This window comes from Setaria italica, chromosome III, assembly GCF_000263155.2.
Source record: "Setaria italica strain Yugu1 chromosome III, Setaria_italica_v2.0, whole genome shotgun sequence".
Classification (NCBI taxonomy): Eukaryota; Viridiplantae; Streptophyta; class Magnoliopsida; order Poales; family Poaceae; genus Setaria; species Setaria italica.
This window is the reverse complement of record NC_028452.1, coordinates 48,536,042-48,559,075: the sequence shown is the minus strand read 5'-3', so window position 1 is coordinate 48,559,075 and position 23,034 is coordinate 48,536,042. Positions and strand designations below refer to the sequence as shown.

Sequence of the window (23,034 nt, the reverse complement as noted above, 5' to 3'; positions counted from 1 at the left end):
TGTGCTAGTCTAATATTCATGTGTGTCCTCACATGAACTCCGACTAGGGACAACTTTAGAATAACCATACAAGTAAAGAGTTTCACATACAATTCACATAATTGCAAATCAATTCAAGTAGCCTTCAATGGATATTCAATGAACACAACATACAAATCATGGATACAAATGGAATATCATCATCTCTATGATTACCTCTAGGGCATACCTCCAACAGTCTCCCACTTGCACTAGAGTCAATCTAGAAGGTACCTAATACCCATAGCTCTTACATGCGCATCATGCTTAGCCTGCGGGAGTGGTTTTGTCAACGGATCAGAAATGTTCAGATCCGTGTGTATTTTGCATATCTTGATCTCATCCCGGTTAACGAAGTCTCGAATGAGATGAAATCGCCGCATTACGTGTTTGTTCTTCTGGTGGTTCCTTAGCTCCTTTGCTTGCGCAATTGCCCCATTATTATCACAGTAGAGATTCAATGGGCTGGACGCATTCGGGAACACACCAAGCTCAATGAGGAAATTCCTTATCCAAACACCTTCCTTCGCGGCTTCCGAAGCCGCGATGTACTCGGCTTCTGTCGTAGAATCGGCCACCGTCTCCTGCTTGGAACTCTTCCAACTAACAGCACCACCATTCAATGTGAACACAAATCCTGATTGTGACTTTGAATCATCTCTGTCGGTTTGGAAACTAGCATCGGCGTAACCTGTTACAACGAGCTCCTCCTCACCTCCATAGACGAGGAACATATCTTTAGTCCTTCTCAAGTACTTAAGAATGTTTTTCACCGCTGTCCAGTGACTCTCACCTGGATCAGATTGGTGTCTGCTTGTCATACTTAGCACATATGAAACATCTGGGCGAGTACTTATCATTGCATACATGATAGATCCAATAGCCGAGGCATATGGCACTCTACTCATGCGATCCCGCTCATCAGCAGTCGAAGGACACTGAGTCTTGCTGAGATGTATGCCATGTGACATAGGCAAGAACCCTTTCTTTGCCTCTTCCATGCTGAACCGCTTCAACACTTTGTCAATGTAAGTATCTTGGCTTAAACCTATAAGCCTTCTTGATCTATCTCTATAGATCTTAATGCCCAGAATATATGCCGCTTCCCCTAAATCCTTCATCGAAAAACTATTTTTCAGTGAAGTCTTTACGGACTCAAGCATAGGAATGTTATTTCCAATCAGTAATATGTCATCCACATATAAGATTAGAAATACTACAGAGCTCCCACTAACCTTCTTGTAAACACAAGACTCTTCTTCGTTCTTGGTGAAGTCAAACCCTTTGACTACTTCATCAAAACGAATGTTCCAACTCCTAGATGCTTGCTTCAATCCATAAATGGATCTCTGAAGCTTGCATACCTTTCCAGCATTTTTCGGATCGACAAAACCCTCGAGCTGTATCATATACACGTCCTCAGCTAGGTTTCCATTCAGGAAAGCTGTCTTGACATCCATCTGCCATATCTCATAATCGAAATATGCAGCTATAGCTAGAATAATCCGAATGGACTTAAGCATCACTACGGGCGAGAAGGTCTCGTCGTAGTCAACTCCTTGAACTTGTCGAAAACCTTTTACGACAAGTCGTGCTTTATAGATGTGAACATTTCCATCCATGTCCTTTTTCTTCTTATAGATCCACTTGCACTCTATGGATTTAACACCATCAGGCGGGTCAACCAAGTTCCAAACTTGATTGTCTCCCATGGACTCTATTTCGGATTGCATGGCACTCTGCCATTTTTCGGAGTCTGGGTCCATCATTGCTTCTGCATATGTCGCAGGCTCATCATTGTCCAACAATAATATTTCCCGCATTTCGCGGAGCCTTGCCGACCTTCGTGGTTGTGGCGGTGCTTCTCTTGCCATGGGTATCTCAACTTGTTCTGCTACGTTAGCATCACTCATTGATTCTTGCCCGATCGGCTCATCTTGAACTTCTTCAAGATGCACTGTCTTTCCACTCTTTTCTCCTTTGAGAAACTCTTTCTCTAGGAAAACCCCGTTCCGAGCGACAAACACTTTGCCTTCTGATCGGTTGTAGAAATAATATCCCAAAGTTTCCTTTGGCTATCCCACGAAAATGCACTTATCTGACTTGGGTGTGATCTTGTCCGACTGAAGTCGCTTGACAAACACTTCACATCCCCAAATCTTTAGAAAAGACAAACTAGGAACCTTTCCAGTCCATATCACATATGGTGTCTTAACTACGGATTTAGATGGTACCCTATTAAGTGTGAAAGCTGCTGTTTCTAGAGCGTATCCCCAAAATGACAACGCTAAGTCCGACTGGCTCATCATTGATCGAACCATGTCTAACAAAGTTCGATTACGTCGCTCGGACGCACCGTTTCTCTGAGGTGTTCCAAGCGGCGTAAGTTGTGGAACAATTCCGCAACTCTTTAGATGATTGCTAAACTCGTGGCTTAAATACTCGCCTCCACGATCAAATCGTAAGGCCTTAATTTTCTTGCCACGCTGATTTTCAACTTCATTCTGAAATTCCTTGAACTTTTCAAAGGTTTCAGACTTGTGCCTCATCAAGTAGACATAGCCATATCTACTAAAATCATCAGTGAAAGTTATGAAGTATTGGAATCCTCCTCTAGCCGTCGTGCTCATTGGTCCGCATACATCACTATGTACGAGTTCCAACAAGTCTACTGCTCTCTCAGGAAATCCTGTGAAAGGCGTCTTGGTCATCTTGCCTAGCAAGCAAGTCTCACATGTCTTGTATGATTCAAAATCAAACGAAGTTAGAAGTCCATCAGAATGGAGCTTCTTCATGCGCTTTTCACTTATATGACCCAAACGACAATGCCATAAGTAGGTAGGACTCAAATCATTAGGCCGAGGCCTTTTAGCACTTACATTACAGACAGGTGAACCATCAAGATTTAAAACAAATAATCCATTCACAATGGGTGCAAAAGCCATAAACATATTATTCTTAGAGATCACACAACCATTGTTTTCACTCGCAAATGAATAACCATCCTTCATCAAGCATGAAGGAGACAAAATGATTCGACTTAAACTAGGAACGAAATAACAATTATTCAACTCCATAATAAATCCTGACGGGAGGTGGAGTTGCATCGTCCCGACGGTCAACGCAGCAACTCTTGCATTATTGCCCACGCGGAAATCAACTTCTCCTCTTTCCACGCTTCTACTTCTTATCATTCCCTGCATCGAATTGCAAATATGAGCAACCAATCCGGTATCAAATACCCAAGAATTAATAATTGTATCAGCGAGAAATATGTTGTCTATAACATTAACAACAAGTGTACCTGAGGTAGAAGTACTCTTACTTCCGCCATTCTTCAAGGAAGCTAGGTACTACTTGCAGTTTCTCTTCCAGTGACCAAGTTCATGACAGTAAAAGCACTCTTTGTCTGGAGCAGGTCCAGGTCCAGCTTTAACCTTGGGCGGTGGGTTTGGCTTGGACGTTCCAGCCTTGCCCTTCTTCTTCCAAGAATTGCCCTTCTTCTTAAAGCTAGGCTTGTTCTGTATAGCCATCACATGGCTGGTACTAGCGCTTTTCTTGATGTCAGCCTCTGCTGTTTTAAGCATGCCACACAGCTCATTCAGACCCTTCTCCGTCCCATGCATATGGTAGTTTGAGATGAAGTTCCCATAGCTAGGCGGAAGAGACGAAAGAATGAAATCAGTGGCCAACTCTTGGCCTAGTGGGAAGCCTAGCTTCTCCAACCGTTGAGTGTAACCAACCATCTTGATTATGTGTGGTCCTACTGCTGCGCCTTCTGCTAGCTTGCTCTCAACAAAGACCTTAAACACATTGAACCTTTCAGTCCTGGCCTGTGTTTGGAACATGTCTCTAAGTGCCACGATCATATCGTGCGCCTCATGGTTTGTTTCGAACTGCATCTGCAGCTCGGGTTCCATGCAAGCAAGCATAAGGCAGCTTACTTCGAGGTTAGCATCACATGCTTTCTTGTAAGCATTCTTAGCAGCAGCGGGTGCATCATCAGCAGGTTCTTCTGGTAGTGGGTTGTCTAGAACATCTTCCTTTTTCTCAGCCCTGAGAACAATTCTCAGGTTACGGATCCAATCCGAGTAATTTGTTCCATTCAACTTGTCCTTCTCAAGGACCGAACGCAAAGCAAACGGTGTAGTGCTGCTAGGTGCCATTAATCTACAACAAAATAATGCAAAATACACTAAGACAAACGTATCCATGATAGAGAAAATCACATTAAACTAATTTAACAGAATCTACTCCTACTAAAATCAATATCCCTCTATTGAAACTTAGTGATTCAGGATCCACAACTAACAAGTCCACTAGTGAGCTTTAGCATCACCGCTAGCAAACAAGGTAGATCGGAAAGCAACTTTTGCTAATCATATCACATATGACTCCTGTTGTTGGGTGACATCTCTATGTCTCGGCGCCCAACCTTTATGCCCCAAGGTCCTTAACCGTTAAGATAACCTTGTTAAGCAAACCAACCCTTATGCGTGTAAGTGTCCGACACAAACCCGTCTAGTCAAGGAAAACTAGTGGCACCCTAATTTCATAGACCCACCACTAATTGTACAAGACATGGGACGGTGCAATTTTTAGTTGGGAGGGCATACTAACTTAAACTTTGTGAGGGATCGTTCTACTTCTAACATCACAGCATGCAGAAAGTAAAACATAAACAGAATAGCATTCACACAGTTGTGACACAGTATGGCCTGTTTTTCTTATGGTGATCTCCATCTCCATAGAATCTGTTCACCATGGTGATCTCCATCTCCATGTTCCATGTGCGCCATTCTTCTGGTGATGAGTCCTCCAAGAACTAGAACATGCTATTACGCTTAATAGCTAGTAAAGAGTAATGAAGATTACATAGTTGCTTGGATCATCACAGATTGGTACGCAGACCATTAAATATAATAAAATGACAACACATATGGCTCCTGCTGTATTGCCGTACGCGCGACACGCAGGTCACGAATGAGTTACACACATGCATCACATACACAAGGGGGCCATACTGATCACAAGATACATACATACATCCTGCAAAACAGAGTTAGGCGCCCTAACGTTCCAAACTTGGGAGGCCCGAAACTCCATCTTCCAAGCCGAATTTGGGAAATCTAATCTCGCCAAAAATGGCATAGCCATTGAATTTCATGTGTAACTTTTTCTGTAGATCAATTTTCATATAAAATTCGCCCCGATCCGAGATCGTACCGAAAAGTTACGGCTGATTTACCGAAGCATACGCATGCGGCAAAAATCCCGACCCCGGCAGTAGATCTCATCTACCATTGCACATCTAATGCGCCTGGCGTATGACCCTGGATTTCGATTCGACCAATCATATTGATCTTCGCTCACTGCAACTGGATTTACGTGTATCACTTAACTCCGATGGCGGAAACCGACCGGTAGGAGTATGTCGTTACACTACCATTGCAGCAAGGGCACGAAAACAGGACATAGATCAAACGGAAAACTCGCATATCTCCATATGCACACATCCCGAATCCAAAACTAAGCAGCTACGGCTCTGATACCACTGTTGGGATACGAGGTAGGCTACGCTAGCGCAATTCAGATTTTCTACCGCGTATAACCAGGAAGAACTGCGTATAAGGATCACGGGATTACCACTCGACGCACTACTGGTGCGGAAGATGTAGATATGCGTCGATGCAGTGAAGACGATCACATAGTCGTACGTAGTCGATCACGTCCAGCAGCTCCTCAGCAGCTCGTCCACGTGCAACAAGATCGCCTCCGGTGCCGCGGCTCGTCGTCGGCTCGTCGTGGCTCTGATCCGAATTGGGCTTCCAACCCCTTAAGTGTGTGACCCTATGGGTTCGGATATGTATAGACATGGCCCGAGTACTCCTACTCGGCCCAATAGTCGGTAGCGGCCTCTAGCAAGACGTGCCAACTCCTATACGCACACGAAGATCATATCAGACGAACCATCACAACATAATATACATTCTATTCCTTTTGCCTCACGATATTTGGTCTAGCTTCAAGCTGACCGCTCTTTCTCGATCCTGTGATTCGGAATCCCTTTGTAGGTTAACTCTTAACCGTACGTAGCATGGCCATGCATTTTCGGATCCGATCACTCGAGGGGCCCAGAGATATCACTCTCAATCAGAGAGGGGCAAATCCCATCTTCATTGACCATGTCTCATAGCATGCTTCTTGACAAACCCGAAAGCTACCTTTATAACTACCCTGTTACGGCGTAGCGTTTGATAGCCCCTAAGTAGGTCGATCCACATCTAGAATACATGTGACAATCTCAGGTCTAAGGACAAAGCGTATATGTTGTTTAAAGAGAGAACTACTTCTCGTGTTGGGTCAGTCCTAGCACATGTCTCCACATGTGTCCACATTATTAGTTCAACATCTCCATGTCCATGACTTGTGAAACATAGTCATCAACTAATACATGTGCTAGTCTAATATTCATGTGTGTCCTCACATGAACTCCGACTAGGGACAACTTTAAAATAACCATACAAGTAAAGAGTTTCACATACAATTCACATAATTGCAAATCAATTCAAGTAGCCTTCAATGGATATTCAATGAACACAACATACAAATCATGGATACAAATGGAATATCATCATCTCTATGATTGCCTCTAGGGCATACCTCCAACAGATGCGGCGCGAGGAAGGCGCTAGGGAGCTAGGGCAGCGAAAGAACCCTAACTTGTGATACCATGTAGAGAGATAGATGAATTTGAGAATTACACCACACGCCCATGAGGAAGGTGACCTTTCATATATATAGCCTAGACCGGCTTGGTGTACAAGTATACAACTACAAGAGATATACGATACGTGTACATACATAGGCTATACATATCTCTAATACGGCGACATGCCTGCCCGCCGTGTCATCGTCTGATGGCGCTGGTAGAAGGAGGAGGAGGAGGAGCTAGCGGCCAGGTCACTACCCACATTGCTCGCTCTCCCAGCTGCTCCCCGACCACGCGAGCCGTGGCAGCGCGTGTGACGGGTGGTGGAACGTGTCGAGAGAAGCGAATGCCGTTTGTGTTCAGCGAGGGCAAATGAAGTGAAAGCAATGTGGGGAACGCCTCGAGCCACTTACCAGTCCGGCATGGCAGCCGCTTGAATTGCTCTCGAATCACTCGATTACGCTGCCGCCGCCGTGGCGCTGCGCCGTCCTCATGCACGGTGGAGGCAACAATCTATCGTGAAACCCAAAGAAATCATCAGTTTCCCTGTCCAATTGGCAGATCTGACGTTGCGCTTCTTACATCCATGGCGGAGGGTTGGAACTTGGAGGGGCGGCAGCGGCGACGGATGGCGGCAGGAGCTATGGCAGTGGAACCAAACCAATCTAGGGGCCTTTATGCAAAACTGTTGGATCGCGATTATTAATGGCGATCCAATATAGGGTATTTTTAAAATCATAGGGGTTGTTTTGTAAATAATCGGATCTCGATTATTATTCGCGATCCAAAATATGGGTATTATGTAAATGTTTGGATCGCAATTATTATTCGCGATCCATAATCGCGATCAAAACTAGGGGCCATTTTGTAAAACAACAGGGGTCAATGTCTCGGCAAAAGTTTGGCGAGGTTGCCCCACCGACGGCGGCATCCTCTCAACGCCTTCAATGGCACGTGGCCCAAAGACCGCCGCCGGTCCACGATGGCTGCTGGCACCACCTTCCTCCCTGCATGCCCCCACGCCACCCCTCTACATCGTCTCCGGCGACTCCTGTCACTAGTGACCCTCCCCCTATCTCCGCGTACTAACCTGTCTCCACCGCGACTTCCCCATCGCCTTCCTCCTCCGGCTCCTTCCTCCTCCTCCTCTGCTTGCCCTAGCACCACCTTCCTCCTCCGGCTTCGGCGGCTCTCGCCGCCGCATCCACCACCCTAAACCGGCTCCGCCGGGGAGCTCACCTCCAACCCTTGCTCCCGCTCGTCCCTAGTCCACCGGTTGTCCAGCTGCCGACCCCTGTCGATGGCATCCTCGCCGCCGTGCTGCACCACCCTGCAATCCGCCTCCGCCGCAAGGCCTACCTCCGGCCCCCACCCCACTTTCTAATGTCGATGACAGGCTCCCCCGGTAGCACTAAACCTGAAGCTCTAATTCCGGCGGCGGCGGCGGCGACCCGAAGCCCTAACAGAAGAGGAGGAAGGTGAGGGAGAGGAGGAAGACGGGGGTTATCGGATGAAGGGAGGGGAGGAAGACGGGGGAGAGGAGGAAGAGAGAGCTGACAGGTAGGCCCCGCATATGCGACAAGGTCTCTCCTTCCGCCAACGTGGCCACCGCGTGCTCCACGCTACCAATGCCACTGCCCCCGCTGCCTCCTGCAGCAAGCTGCAACCACAGCCGCGAATCGAAATGGAATCATAGCAGTAGCAGCCAGGTAGGAGGTAGCTGCCACCCCCGCCACCACCCCCTGGTGCCTCCCCCTCTCCCATCAGAGAAATTTCGATATCACTCAATTCGAACGCCTCACTATTCTTAACACTCAATTCGTGAGGCTTTCAAAAATTAACACCGAAGCACACGAATTCCTTCGATCCAAGGAACTCTCTCATATTTTCTTCACTTCCTCTCTTTTCTTTTTCATTTCTCCTCCTTTCATACCTCAGTTGACGAATATACCCCTAGCCTGTTCATCCGGCCGCGATCGCCGCCGCAAGTGATCGTGCTTGCTGTCGCTGGCACGCCCGCCCGCCTTCTCTCGCTCACCTTGCAGCTCTCCTGCATCGCCATGTCACAGGCGTCGTCCTCAGGCTTGCGCCAGCGATGTCCAGAACGATGGAGACGATAGCCCCCGGACGGAGCTTCTCCCGATCCCGCAGCTGCCTGGCGGCGCGCGGGCGGGATTCTTCGTGATGGCCGCGAACGCCGGCGGCGTGTCGGTGGCGTTGGGCGGATTCGACAGCGAGGACGGGATCGAGCACGCCTGCTTCAGCGGTGGCCCGCATTGGTCCAGGTTGCCCTTGTACACCGCCACCGCGTGGGCGGTGAACGGCCCGGCCTGCGGGATACATTAGCTGAATAGACGTCAAATACGCAGGATCTGCACACAAGAACATGGATTGGAGCTCATTCAGTGAGTTCATGAACTCCTAGGACAGGTGGGTCTCGCATGTGCGGGATCGTTATCTGTCGCATATGACAGGAAAACAAGAACAGAGAATGGTCTCCGGCTCTCCGTCCCGCTCCACGGTGCATTGGCCCCGCCTCCGCGCCGCTGCGGAACACGGGCACCACCGCACCACCTTTGCTGTGCCGTACCGCGCCGCTGCCACCAGAGTATCGCCGGAGAAGCATGTCCGTGCACGCGCAGCTGGACGTCGAGCTGGCCGACCTCAAGCACGAAGCCGAGGCGGCGGCGTTCGTCGGCGGAGGTCCGCCGGTCCAGGCCGCAGGGCTCTCGAGCCCCGGATAGGCAGGCGGTGCCGGCCTCCGTGCTGTCCCGCTCCTCGCGGCGTGGCTTGTCACGGCTACACCGGCCCCCGGACCGCGTCCGCCACGGCACTTTTGCGGTGGTCTGCACTCTGCAACCGTGCACGCGTCATGCACTCGTGCTCTAGTCTTGCACACTCTGGACCTGCTACAAGCCTACACTGAACACTACGAGTTCTGCAACATGTCATGCTGCCAGTCACGCCGACTATTAGGGTTGGAGATTTTGCCATCTTGTTTCACATCGGTGGAGGAAGATCGACGCTGCCGGCGACCAAGTTTTTGGTCAACACTGAACACACAGCAGTTTCAGTGCATTCATAGTTCCCAACTGCTACTGAAAATGTTCATTTCTTACAATTCTTCTAACATGAAAGACAATGGAGTCTGAATGTTCATCTCTTCGTGCCTGAATTTTGAGCTCCAGTGATGATTGATCAGGCATGCTCTGATGCATCCTGCATCTGCCTCAACTTTGACAGGAACCAACGCTTATGCCATCCCGGGTACCTGGCATCTGGCTGAGGATACGATTAAAAGGACGGTGACAGGAACATGCATGATAATGGACTGGATCCAAGCCAAGATTAGACCGGCAACTGCGGATTATCGAAATGGCATTCGACATGGTCCAAAGCAACAATTTTATATCTGCTGTCTAGCACAACCTTCTCCACTCTTGTGAAATTGACCCCCTTTTTTTACAGTAAGCTGACTGCTGACTCTGAAAGGGTCATCCTCCTCCTTTTTTCATCCAAGAATTTAGAAAGAGAGCAGATCCTCACCAAATTAAAGGTGGAGGAAAGAGGTCTATAGCAAATCGAAGAAGTGTGAGCAACGGCGTCGCCGGCCGGCCAGCGGCCATGGCTACTCGCCTTATCCTTGCCGTTGCGCCCGCCCGCCGCGTCATCGTCTGATCCCGCTGGTAGAAGGAGGAGCCAGCAGCGGCGGCGGTGCTCGCTCTCCCAGCGGCGTCAACCTGGTGCCGGGCGGCTGAACGATCGCACGGCACAGCCGCGACGGCGGCGTGACAGGCGGCTGAACGTGGCGAGAGAAGCGAAAGCCGTCGTATTCGGCGAGGGCAAATGAAGTTCCGGCATTGTGGAAACGCCTCGAGCTGCTGATTAGTCCGGCGCGGCCGCCTCCAGCATTGCTCCCAAATCACTCGACTCCACCGCAGCGGCGGCGCTGCGCCGTCCTCGAGCACGGCCGAGGTGGCAGTCTACCGTCCAAACCGAAAGGAATCATCAGTTTTTCTGTCCAATAGCAAGATACGACAGTGCGATTCTTCCATCTAGGGAGGATGGTTGGAACGGCGGCCGGCGGGAGGAGCGACGGCAATGGAGCCAATCCATTACAGGGGTATTCGGATCGCGATTATTAATATTGATCCAAATCAGGGGGTATTATGTAAATATTCGGATCGCGATTATTAATCGCGATCCAAATCAGGGGGTGTTACGAAACTTGTAGGGACTATTTTGTACATATTTAGATCAAACAAGGGGTCATTTTGTAAAACTCCAAGGTGTCTTGGCGAAACTCACACCAAGGCGAGGGCGAGGCTGCGCCGCCGCCGGCGGCGGCTTCCTCTCCCCGCCGCTGGGCGTCCCACACGAGCCTCCGTCAACTCACATCCCCACAAGCGGCTTCAGCACCCCGCGCACTCCATGTCACGGCCCAGCTGCTCCCCGCGGCGGCGCCGGCGCCAGCGAGTCGGGACCGACCTGAATGCCACGGCACGGCTGCGCCCGCTGACGGCGGCCGAGCAGGACCATCGTTTCCGACCAAAGAGACCGCGGACACAAAGACGTTGACACCATTGCAACACACTGAGCCATTCACCCAGGACACCGCCGCACCGCCAGCTCGCGCCGCCGACACGGCACCGCTGGGTCTCCGCGCGGCGCGCCATTTGCCCAACCCGAGTCCACCTCGCAGCATCATCTCTCCGGGCGGGACCGTAACCTCACGTCTCGTGGACCGGCCCGCCTCGCCGCCGGGGGCGATCGAGCCTGCCGCCCCATGCCACCGGCCGGCCGCCGGACTGCGACCGCCACGGCACTGACAAATCCATTTTCTGCAACTGTGCACGCGTTATGCTCTAGTCTCTTCCATACTATTGATCTGCTGCGATACAAACAACAACAGAGTAATTTTGACTACTAATTGCTTCACCGAGTAATCGAGGCCTTGTTTACTTCCCAAGTTGGGAGTTGCAAAATTGGCATTTTGCCATAAATGCGACACTGTAGCGTTTCGTTTGTATTTGTGAATTATTGTCCAAATATTGACTAATTAGGCTCAAAAGATTCATCTCGCAAAGTACAACAAAACTGTGCAATTAGTTTTTAATTTCGTCTACATTTAGTACTCCATGCATATACCGCAAGTTTGATGTGATGGGGAATCTTTATGCATAGTGTTAAAGTTGGGAGTTTGGAGGGAAGTAAACAAGGGCCGAGTTTTATCTGATCAAACTGACAGTGCATCTGAAATGGACTGAACAACTACGAGTTCTGCAGCATGTCCTGTCATGCCGACTATTACAATTGAAGATTTTGCCATCTTGTTTCACAGCGTTGGAGGAAAACTGACTGTTACACTGCTGAAGGCTTCAGGTCAACCCTGCCGACGGCGACGAAGTTTCAGGTTAACTCTGAAAAGCAGCTGTTTCAGCAGAGCATTCCTAACTACAACTGCTGTACTGCACATAGACGCAGCATGATGACTGGGAAACGTTCCCTTTTTTTTTTCCGGTTCGTGTAACATGACAACAACTGAATTTGAAATTTTGAATGTTCATCTCTTCGTGCCTGAATTCTGGACTCCAGGGTTGATGGATCAGGCATGCTCCAGAGTTAAAAGGATGGTAACAGGAACAGGTAAGATAATAGACTTGATCTAACCCAAGAGCAGACCGGCAACTGCGGATTATCCACCAAATGGCATTTGACATGGTCCATTGCAACAATTTTATATCTGCTAGACTGCTACTTCAGAGCTAAACCAGGCTCAAATAGATTTATACTGCTGGCTTGCACAACCTTCTAAACCACTCTTGTGAAATGTCCTTTTTTTACAGTAAGCTAAGCTGACTGCTGACTCTGAAAGGGTCCTCCGATTCCGATCCATGTTGGCTCTCTGAATCTCTAACTGCTGTTAACACAACTCTGATTTCTGCATTCAGAATGCTAAACCCCATTCTTTTGCTTTCAAGAATTGGACAGCCCAGAAACCACCTGACACTAGATTCTTCATCAGCCAACTGCACAATTTAGAAAGAGAGCAGATCCTCAAAGGTGGAGGAAAGAGGGGTATCAAAGGGAAGAAGAGTAAGCAACAGCGTCGCCGGCCGGCCAACGGCCATGGCTACCCGCCTTCTCCTTGTCGCAGCAGCCGCCGTCACCTCGCTCTGCGTCATGGCAGTTGCTCATCAGGACGTCAAGACCGTGCTGCCGTTCGCACCTACCTGCTCGACGAGCGGCAACTACACCGGCGGCAGCCCGTACAAGAAGAACCTGGACAGGCTCCTGGCCAGCTCCCCGCGGCGGCCGGCGAAAACGGCTGGTTCTACAAGGGCAGCGCCGGGGCGGGAGCCGACGAGGTGTTCGGCCTCATCATGTGCTTCGCCGACCGCAACGCGACGCAGTGCCGGGAGTGCCTCGCCGGCGCGGCCGCTGGGATCACGGCATCGTGCCCGGGCAGCCGGAACGTGAGCGCGGCGTACGACGCGTGCGTGCTTCGGTACTCGGCGGCTCCGATCCCCGCCGACGCGAACCTCGGCGCCGCGTTCGCCGTGCACGCCTCCGGCGAGCCCGTCACCTCGAGGGACGCAAGGCTGCCGCTGATGAGCAAGCTCACCGCCGGCGTCAGTCGTCACGGCCTCGCCGCTGCCGCTCGCCAACGACACCGCGCCGTACTCGAGCTCGTACGGTTAAATGTGCTGATGTCCCCAACACTTTTCTGACCAATGTACCAAGAACGCGGAAGGACAGCTGAGAAATCCAACCGTTCCTCTCTCCATTTCGTACAGCATGACACAACTCTGAAAAAAAATTTGTTCGAAAAGGTGACTGCTCTGAAACTTTCATCTATGATGGATGATTATCCAAATGGCGTCTGACATGGTCCAAAGCTACAATTTTATCAACTTTATCTTTGCTATAAGACTGCTGCGTATTTCATTGCCAAGACATTCAATAATTGCAAAGCAGAAGAGTAATACTAGTAGCTTCCACAATTCTGTAACTTGCAAACTACTCCATAATGAAAAAGAAGAAGAAAAACTATTTAAACGAGTTCTCCTGAACTTCCTGAATAGAAAAACAGTTTGACGACTGCTGATTCAGAAAGGCTCCTCCTTGCTGACTGAACCTGGAACCGAGTCAGAACTTGTAAATGAGATGTCAAGAACAGCCTCTGTCAGTGATCGCACCCCTATTTGGTTTCTGAATTCTACACTAGCTCAGTAAATCATTCTGTTATGAACATGGAACACATACATAGTAGATAGTAAAAAGAATCATCAGTAAAAATTTGATGCTACATTCAGTTGGCCTGTGGTCATTTCAGGAGGGTAAATGTCTCTGCCGTGCTGGACTGAGTGGTGCCGGTGTTGCTGCTGCTGCCTGTCGCAGCCGAAGACGTGTAGTAGAAAGCATCAGGTGGCGGCATGAAGGTGGCCACCGGCATCCTCGCCGGTAGGCTCGGCTGAGCCGCCTCTCGCCGCAGCACGTTGACGGCCTGCCTGATGGACGGCCTCAGGCTCCGGTCAGGGTGCGCGCACCAGAGCCCGACGACCATCACCGTCTCCATCTCGCCGGCGTCGAACTCCCCCATCAGCCGGGCGTCGGCGGCGTCGAGGATGTCTCTCCTGCCGTAGAACTCCCACACCCACTGCACGATGTGGACCACGTCGTCTTCTCCTTCCCCGCGGCGAGGCACCAGTGGCCGCCGGCCGCAGGCGATCTCGAGGAGGACGACGCCGAAGCTATAGATGTCTGACTCAGCGCTGGCCTGGCCGGTGATCATGCACTCCGGGTCCATGTACCCCATGGTTCCGGCGACCACCGTGGTGTGCGAGCGGCGGCCGTGGTCGACGAGCCTGGCGAGCCCGAAGTCGCCGAGCTTGGCGTGGAAGGACGCGTCGAGCATCACGTTGCTCGGCTTGATGTCCCTGTGAAGAACGCACTGCTCCCAGTCCTGATGCAGGTAGAGCAGAGCCGAGCCTAACCCCAGCACGATCTCGTTGCGGATCGGCCATGGCAGCGGGGCGCCATCGACGGTGGCGCTGTAGAGGTGCGTGTCCAGGCTGCCGTTGGGCATCAGCTCGTAGACGAGGAGGAGCTCGCCGCCGCCGTGGCACCAGCCGATGAGCTGAACAAGGTTGCGGTGCCGGATACGGCTGATGATGCTCACCTCCGAGGCGTACTCCTTCCTCCCCTGCTTTGAGCCCTTGGAGACCCTCTTGATGGCAACGTGAAGGTTCATGTCCTTCAGGAATCCTCTGTAGACGGACCCGAACCCACCTTCCCCGAGCTTCTGCTTGTCGGAGAAGTTGTCGGTGGCCTCGGCGAGCTCGCCGTAGCGAAACCTCTTTGGCCCGGTGCCTTTCTCGAACTCGTCTTCCATCTCCGGCTCGTCGTCGAAGAAGTTGCCTTCTTCAAGCTCATGGTCCCTCGCATTCTCGAGGATTTTCCCCCGTTTCCGCCGCCGAAGACGATGGAGCCATATCAAGGAGGCCAGGACGATCAAGGACGCAGCTCCGATAGACAAGCCGATCGCAAGCCCTGTCTTGGAAGACGATGAAGGCTCTGTGGAGGCGCAAATAATTCCGCACTGCGTCAGCGTTGTTGCACATGAACTGCATCGATTGATTGAGATTCTGCAAGAAATAGGCATCCAAGAAATACATACCAGGAGATGGCTGTTGAGGCGGCGGCGGCGGAGGCACCGGCGGCAGGGTGATCTCGAACGCGCCCACCTGGTAGCGCAGGTAGCAGCTGTACCCCTTGATGGCGCCGCCGGTGTTGTTGGGAAACAGACCTTGCAGCTGGTCGATGTAGTTGTTGATGCAGCGCGTGCACTCGCTGGCGTTGAGGTCCCTCGTGCACTGCGCCAGGCCATACATCTCCTGCGAGCTTGAGTACAGAGCCGACTCGTTGGAGAGCCGCAGCGGCGAGGCCGTGACGCCGGCGGTGAGCTTGGTCATCAGCCGCAGCCACGCGTTCCCCAGGCCCTGCGAGGTGACGGGCTCCCCGGAGACGTACACGGCGAACACTGCGCGGGTGTCCGCGGTGGTGACGGTCGGCGCGGCAGAGTACAGCAGCACGCACGCGTCGTACGCCGCGCTCACGTCCCGGCTGCCCGGGCACACCGTCGTGATCCCGGCGGGCGCGCCGTCGAGGCACTCCCGGCACTGCGTCGCATTGCGGTCCGCGAAGCACATGATGAGGCCAAACACCTCGTCGGCCCCCGTCCCGGCGCTGCCCTTGTAGAACCAGCCGTTGTCGCCGGCGGCGGCGGGCATCCTGGACAGGAGCTCGGCGAGGTTCTTCTGGTACTGGCTTCCGACGGTGTAGTTGCCGGTCGTGGAGCAGGTGGGCGCGAACGGCAGCATGGTCTTGGCGTTCTGGCCTACTGCCACGGCGCAGAGCGAGGTGAAGGCCGCAGCGGCGGCAAGGAGACGACGGGCAGCCATGGCCGCTGACCGGCCGAGGACACGGTTGCTTGCTACTACTATATTCTTTTGTCACCTTCTTGCCCTCCTCTGCTTCTTTGAGAGGTGTTGCTCTCTTTCCAAATTGTGCGGCCGGCTGATGAATATTTTATGGTGATGGAGGACAGGACTGCCTTGGGAGAAGCTTCTCAGTCATGACCCATTCAGAGACAGTCAGTCCGCAGTCAGCGACTCAAGCCTTGTTTAGTTGCCCTGAATTTGGATGTCCAAAATTACTGTTGTAGCACTGTAGCACACTGTAGCGTTTCGTTTATATTTGTGAATTATTGTCCAAATATTGACTAATTAGGCTCAAAAGATTCGTCTCGCAAAGTACAACAAAACTGTGCAATTAGTTTTTGATTTCGTCTACATTTAGTACTCCATGCATGTACCGCAAGTTTGATGTGACGGGAAATCTTCTTTTTGCATAGTGTCAAAATTGGGAGTTTGGGTGGATTCGTTTACAAGTTTCTGTTTACAAGCCTATACTTTTCACCCTATCCTATATAACAAGCCAGAAAAAAAATTAAATTCAGTCAAGCAGAGAGCTTTTTTTTTTTTGATAAAGAAGCAGAGAGCTTAGTGTTCAGAGTTTAGAGACGGCACGTCAAGACGGTGGCAAGAACAGTCGAAGCGGGCGGTTGTGGAGATGCGACCAAGGACAGGAGGAGGCAGGGGAGCGAGACGTCAGGGTATAGAATGCCTTTCTGAAAAGAAGCAGCAGTCAAGCAGATTGTGTCAAATGGAGCAACCAAGTTAGGTGTGGCATGCTGAGGGCTTCGGACCACGTCCAACGCCATCTGCATAATCCACGGCTGCCGACCTGCTTTTGGCCTAGATCGAGTCTGTTTGTTATCTGTCATACCTGCTCCTCTCACCGTCGCTTGCTTCGATTCGATCCCGATTCTCTTCCGGAATCAACCCGGGTACGCGGTACAGACAGTGACACTGCAGGTCCTGTAAAGGCTACATTTTCTGTCTTCTTTGAACTCTGAAGTCCTGTTGAGTTGCATCGAATTTCAGGATGTAAATAAAAGGAATAATTAAACAACGATTTTCTCCAAATTTTAAAATTCTCCTAACATTTAATTTTCTTTACAGAAAATTTAGTATAGGAAAAAATAATAATTATTTATTTTTTGTATGGTTTGAGTTGCTTTTGAATTCAAATTCCTTTTCAAAATTCCTGGTTTCCTCTGTACCGGCCCGTCTCGCTCCGCTCTCGCCCGGCCCGCTTAAGCTTTTCTCCCCGGCCCGCGAAGCTGCGCCAGCCCACTTCCGCACGCCGGCCAAACGCCCGCTCCCTCCGCACCAGCCACCGACAGGTGAGACCCCTTCGTCATCACCAACCTCCGGCCGAATCCAGCTCTCGCACGCCCCTTCCTCCGCAACGACCGCGCCGCGAATCCCGCGCCCGAGCTCAAGTCCGAGCCGGACTCTCCTCCGACTCCCGCGTGGGCCCGCACTCCTGTCCGCACTATTTAAGGCCCCCGCCGTCGCCCGAGGTCGTCACGAACCCTAGCTTGAGCTCCCCTGCGCCGCCGCCATTGACGCCGCAGCTCCACCGCCTTCGCTCGTCCGCCGCCAGGAGCGCCCCCGGAACCAAATCGAAGCCACCCTCGGGTTTCCCCTCGCCGAGACGCGTTCGTTCCGCCGGTCTTCTTCGCCATCTCATCACCGGAACGCCGCCGGCGTGGAGTCCGAGCCGCCCGCCGCCCGCTTCCTGTCCGTTTCCGGCCGCCGTTGTTCATCTCCGTCGTAGGTGAGGACACCCCGGACTTCCCCTCGCTCTCCTCCATCACCTGCGCCAGCCGCCCGGCTCCCCGCCGCGCCGGAGCGCCGGCAAGTCGCCGGCCAGTGGCTGCGTCGTGCCCCGACGTGAGGTGGAAGATGGAGTCACCTTTTCAATCTAGCCCCTGGAAGAACCTGTTATTCCCTAACATGTTTCATGTGTCTTGCAACTTTACAGAGAAATCCTCGATCTATTCAGTTTCTTTCAATCTAATCCAAGCCTTTACCTTTTGCAGATCTAACCCCGAGTTTTCAGCTTTTCGCGGGCTCTGTTCTCTGTGTCTTGGTAATCTTTCCTGCTAACCCCTGTAATCTACGGTTAATCGCGATAGGTCCTCAGATCCTCGATTAACCCATAGAACCTACGTTTAAACTCCGTTTCACCTCGTTCAAGTTACGATAGATTCATAATAACATAAATTATACGTTAGTGTTGATGTTTTCGTTCATGCATATTTTTTTTGAAAATAAATTTAATATTAACTTGACTAATGCCTAATAAACGTATTCTTCTCTAAATAAAATCTGCTTACAGTCATGCACCACTTTTCATAATAAACATCAATTTGATTAATGTTTACTCATATTCTTTTCTAAATCTAAGCCACTTAGGTTATATATCGGTTTTTCATATACTAAAGTTAATTTGATTAACACTTATCTAAATGATTCTTTCAATTTTCATAAATTAAATTTAATGTGATTGATGTTTAGTTAACTTGTTTTCTAAATAAAATCTACATAGGTTATATGTCAAGTTTTTATAATTAAATATTAATTCGACTAATAAATGTGTTTTTAAAGTAATCTACTAGATGAACTTTAAATATAAAGTTATGCGTTTAGATGTGCACATGTACTTTATTGTTTTTTAAATTAAATGTTTAATTTGCATAAATTGTAGTTGAATGTTTGTACGTAAAATTCGACTAAGTTTTACATCGTCCTTTCTTATAAAAATATAGATATGACTTGATTAATTCTAACTATGGATATTTCTTTGAAATATCTTCACATTATTTTTCTCAACTAAAATAAATAAAGCTTGTAGCTCTTGTTTCTTTTATAATTCAAATATCTCGATTGCTTTATCTTTTCAACCATAGTTCTTGTCTCAGCGTTTCTTGCATTTGTGTGACCCTTAAGTCGAGCCCTGTCCTTTAGTACGCTCTTTTAAAGCTTTTCTGTTGTTTTGGTATATTGTTCTTAGTTGTACTTGTTTGTTTGCTTGTATGTTTGTGCTGGTGTTTGCTTCGAGTAGAAGAATCGTTGTTCAAAAGCTTTGAAGATTAAAAGTTTCAAGATAACAAGAGCCAAAGAGCAGTAAGAGTAACTTTTCGTTGGAGAAAGGCAAGTATCCCTAACCATACTTCTATCTATGCTTATTCATAAGAATATCTTGCATTAATCGGAACATAGAGCGACCACCCAGGAAAATAGTGCTACCACAAGACTATATGGCTCTGGTCTTGGCTGAATAATTAGAAAATCTAGTCTGGAGTAATCTTACCGAAAGGGCAGGAGGGGCGGTGGCAGATTGGGTATAGCACTCGCTCTCTTGGGACGTGGGCTTTACTAAGACATTGTACCCACTAGGGGACTGTTATGCTCTGCTACTGATCTGGAAACCTTAGCGGGATACCACTTACTAGAGAATCTTTGTAAAGGCCTCGTAGCGTCCCTATGCGATCACACCTCGGAAGTACGGTTCGGTGCCTTGCAAACAACGCATGGTCCTTCCAAGCGTCCTGAAGCGTACAGGACCTCCTTGTCAGAACACTCCTAACTCCTAGAGATCTTCTGCGGCGGCGCCGGGCGAGTCATAGCTGGGACGCTTAGGTGACGGCGACGAAGCGGGAAAATCAGCATCCTCTTGCGGCGGCGGTGCCCCTGTCACGGAAGCTACTAGCACATCTCTCTCCCACCTAACTTCATGAAGCTCCCGTTGAATCTCAAAGAGGTGGTTGTTTGTTTCATTCAAAGCGGTGATAGTTGCCGATAAGTACTTGCGAAGAAAATCCGTGGCCATGTCAACTCCATCATGAGTAGCTATGAAGGTTCTTGCTTCTCCACTAGCTCTGGATGGAAGGAACCGACCATATGTGTACTGTAGCCGTGGCCGTTCCTTGTGAGAGAGGACCTCAAGTACCCTCCTAGCTGCCTCGGCAATGCCGGACTCCATGGTCCTCCTCATCGCCACATCATTGTGAACAGCCATCACCTCCCATCCTCTTTCGTGCTCCTCACGAAGGATAACCTTCACCTCCCAAAAAGTGGGGTAGCGAGGGTGGGTGAACCGAGCACACTTGTAGATAGACCTCATGCTGTACCCCAAGTGATGACAAGTCCACCAAAGTATGTCGGCCATGTGCACTCCTTGGCTATAGTCTTCCTTCACCCACTTGATCCATCTCTCGGGCTCGAAATCTGGTTCGGGCTCTTCGTCCGATAAGTCGACGACCGGTACGGGCGCCGGGGCTGGTGCAGGTGCTGGTGCCGGTGCTGGTGCCGGTGCTGGTGACGGTGATGTCTCCTGCTCCACGGGCACGGCGTCCTCGTCAGTGTCATCCCCCGGGTGCTGGAAGTAGTAGTCTTCCTCTTCCTCCTCATCCCTAGGCTCCATGGGATGATACGATGCGATGCCATGACGCGGGGGATGGGTGCTCTTGCAGATACTCCAAAACGGACGGCCGGTTGATTTTTAGAAAGATCAAGGGTTAAACCGAAAAGCGCGAGGGCAGATCTGGAATTATTTTTCAACGCGATCTGGACCGCGGGTTGATTTGCGGAAAAGGCAGGAGCTTAAGAGCCAAAGAGGTGCGGCGTGGCACGGTTGACCGTTACGCGGTCGGATTGACCCGCTACGAGCAGTTAGATCTAGATCCGACGGTCGCAGTCGTCGACGAAATCGCGGCGGCGGCGAGCAGCGGCGGAATCGCCGGAGTAGGCCGAAATGGCACTCCGGGCTCAGTTTGGTGCGGGGATTTCACCAGAAGAAAGAGGAGGACGCGGCGAACACGTTTTAGCGGTCCACGGCGACCGGAGCTCACCGGAGGCGGCGCTTGACGGCGGAGAAGAGGCGGTGGCGCTGGAGCTCGCGGCGACTAGGCTTTCAGGTGCTGCGGGCGTGGGTGTTGGAGACTGGGAGGGGAAGCTACTAGCACATCTCTCTCCCACCTAACTTCATGAAGCTCCCGTTGAATCTCAAAGAGGTGGTTGTTTGTTTCATTCAAAGCGGTGAGAGTTGCCGACAAGTACTTGCGAAGAAAATCCGTGGCCATGTCAACTCCATCATGAGTAGCTATGAAGGTTCTTGCTTCTCCACTAGCTCTGGATGGAAGGAACCGATGATATGTGTACTGTAGCCGTGGCCATTCCTTGTGAGAGAGGACCTCAAGTGCCCTCCTAGCTGCCTCGGCAATGCCGGACTCCATGGTCCTCCTCATCGCCACATCATGGTGAACAGCCATCACCTCCCATCCTCTTTCATGCTCCTCACGAAGGATAACCTTCACCTCCCAAAAAGTGGGGTAGCGAGGGTGGGTGAACCGAGCACACTTGTAGATAGGCCTCATGCTGTACCCCAAGTGATGACAAGTCCACCGGAGTATGTCGGCCATGTGCACTTCTTGGCCATAGTCTTCCTTCACCCACTTGATCCATCTCTCGGGCTCGAAATCTGGTTCGGGCTCTTCGTCCGATAAGTCGACGACCGGTACGGGCGCCGGGGCTGGTGCAGGTGCTGGTGCCGGTGCTGGTGACGGTGATGTCTCCTGCTCCACGGGCACGGCGTCCTCGTCAGTGTCATCCCCCGGGTGCTGGAAGTAGTAGTCTTCCTCTTCCTCCTCATCCCTAGGCTCCATGGGATGATACGATGCGATGCCATGACGCGGGGGACGGGTGCTCTTGCAGATACTCCAAAACGGACGGCGGGTTGATTTTTAGAAAGATCAAGGGTTAAACCGAAAAGCGCGAGGGCAGATCTGGAATTATTTTTCAACGTGATCTGGACCGCTGGTTGATTTGCGGAAAAGGCAGGAGCTTAAGAGCAAAAGAGGTGCGGCGTGGCGCGGTTGACCGTTACGCGGTCGGATTGACCCGCTACGAGCCGTCGGATCTAGATCCGACGGTCGCAGTCGTCGACGACATCGTGGCGGCGGCGAGCGGCGGCGGAATCGCCGGAGTAGGCCGAAACGGCACTCCGGGCTCGGTTTGGCGCGGGGATTTCACCAGAAGAAAGAGAAGGACGCGCCGAACACGTTTTAGCGGTCCACGGCGACCGGAGCTCACCGGAGGCGGCGCTTGACGGCGGAGAAGAGGCGGCGGCGCTGGAGCTCGCGGCGACTAGGCTTTCAGGTGCTGCGGGCGTGGGTGTTGGAGACTGGGAGGGGAAGCTACTAGCACATCTCTCTCCCACCTAACTTCATGAAGCTCCCGTTGAATCTCAAAGAGGTGGTTGTTTGTTTCATTCAAAGCGGTGAGAGTTGCCGACAAGTACTTGCGAAGAAAATCCGTGGCCATGTCAACTCCATCATGAGTAGCTATGAAGGTTCTTGCTTCTCCACTAGCTCTGGATGGAAGGAACAGACGTTATGTGTACTGTAGCCGTGGCCGTTCCTTGTGAGAGAGGACCTCAAGTGCCCTCCTAGCTGCCTCGGCAATGCCGGACTCCATGGTCCTCCTCATCGCCACATCATTGTGAACAGCCATCACCTCCCATCCTCTTTCGTGCTCCTCACGAAGGATAACCTTCACCTCCCAAAAAGTGGGGTAGCGAGGGTGGGTGAACCGAGCACACTTGTAGATAGGCCTCATGCTGTACCCCAAGTGATGACAAGTCCACCGGAGTATGTCGGCCATGTGCACTTCTTGGCCATAGTCTTCCTTCACCCACTTGATCCATCTCTCGGGCTCGAAATCTGGTTCGGGCTCTTCGTCCGATAAGTCGACGACCGGTACGGGCGCCGGGGCTGGTGCAGGTGCTGGTGCCGGTGCTGGTGCCGGTGCTGGTGACGGTGATGTCTCCTG

At 51.1% G+C, this 23,034-nt stretch overlaps 1 protein-coding gene and 1 long non-coding RNA gene across 2 annotated transcripts; one reads left to right on the top strand and one right to left on the bottom strand.

Annotated features, from left to right (window-relative positions):
• Nucleotides 1-13,978: 13,978 nt before the first annotated feature.
• Nucleotides 13,979-16,278, bottom strand: LOC101776732 (L-type lectin-domain containing receptor kinase IX.1). The gene is made up of 2 exons (XM_004963069.3): nt 15,411-16,278; nt 13,979-15,307 (listed from the first exon to the last, which is right to left on the bottom strand). Exons 1-2 carry the CDS (start codon nt 16,192-16,194, stop codon nt 14,058-14,060), a joined length of 2,034 nt encoding a protein of 677 aa, XP_004963126.1. The 5' UTR covers nt 16,195-16,278; the 3' UTR covers nt 13,979-14,057.
• Nucleotides 16,279-17,554: 1,276 nt separating this feature from the next.
• LOC111256858 lies at nt 17,555-19,411 on the top strand. The gene is made up of 3 exons (XR_002677175.1): nt 17,555-17,977; nt 18,243-18,292; nt 19,268-19,411. It is a non-coding gene; the product is annotated as an uncharacterized LOC111256858 (long non-coding RNA).
• The last annotated feature ends 3,623 nt before the right edge of the window (nt 19,412-23,034 follow it).

Coding starts and splice junctions, on each gene's coding strand:
- LOC101776732 (XM_004963069.3), bottom strand. CDS start 16,194: ATGGCTGCCCGTCGTCTCCTTGCCGCCGCTGCGGCCTTCACCTCGCTC. Junction 15,308..15,410: donor GCCTCAACAGCCATCTCCTG/GTATGTATTTCT, acceptor GCGCCTCCACAG/AGCCTTCATCGTCTTCCAAG.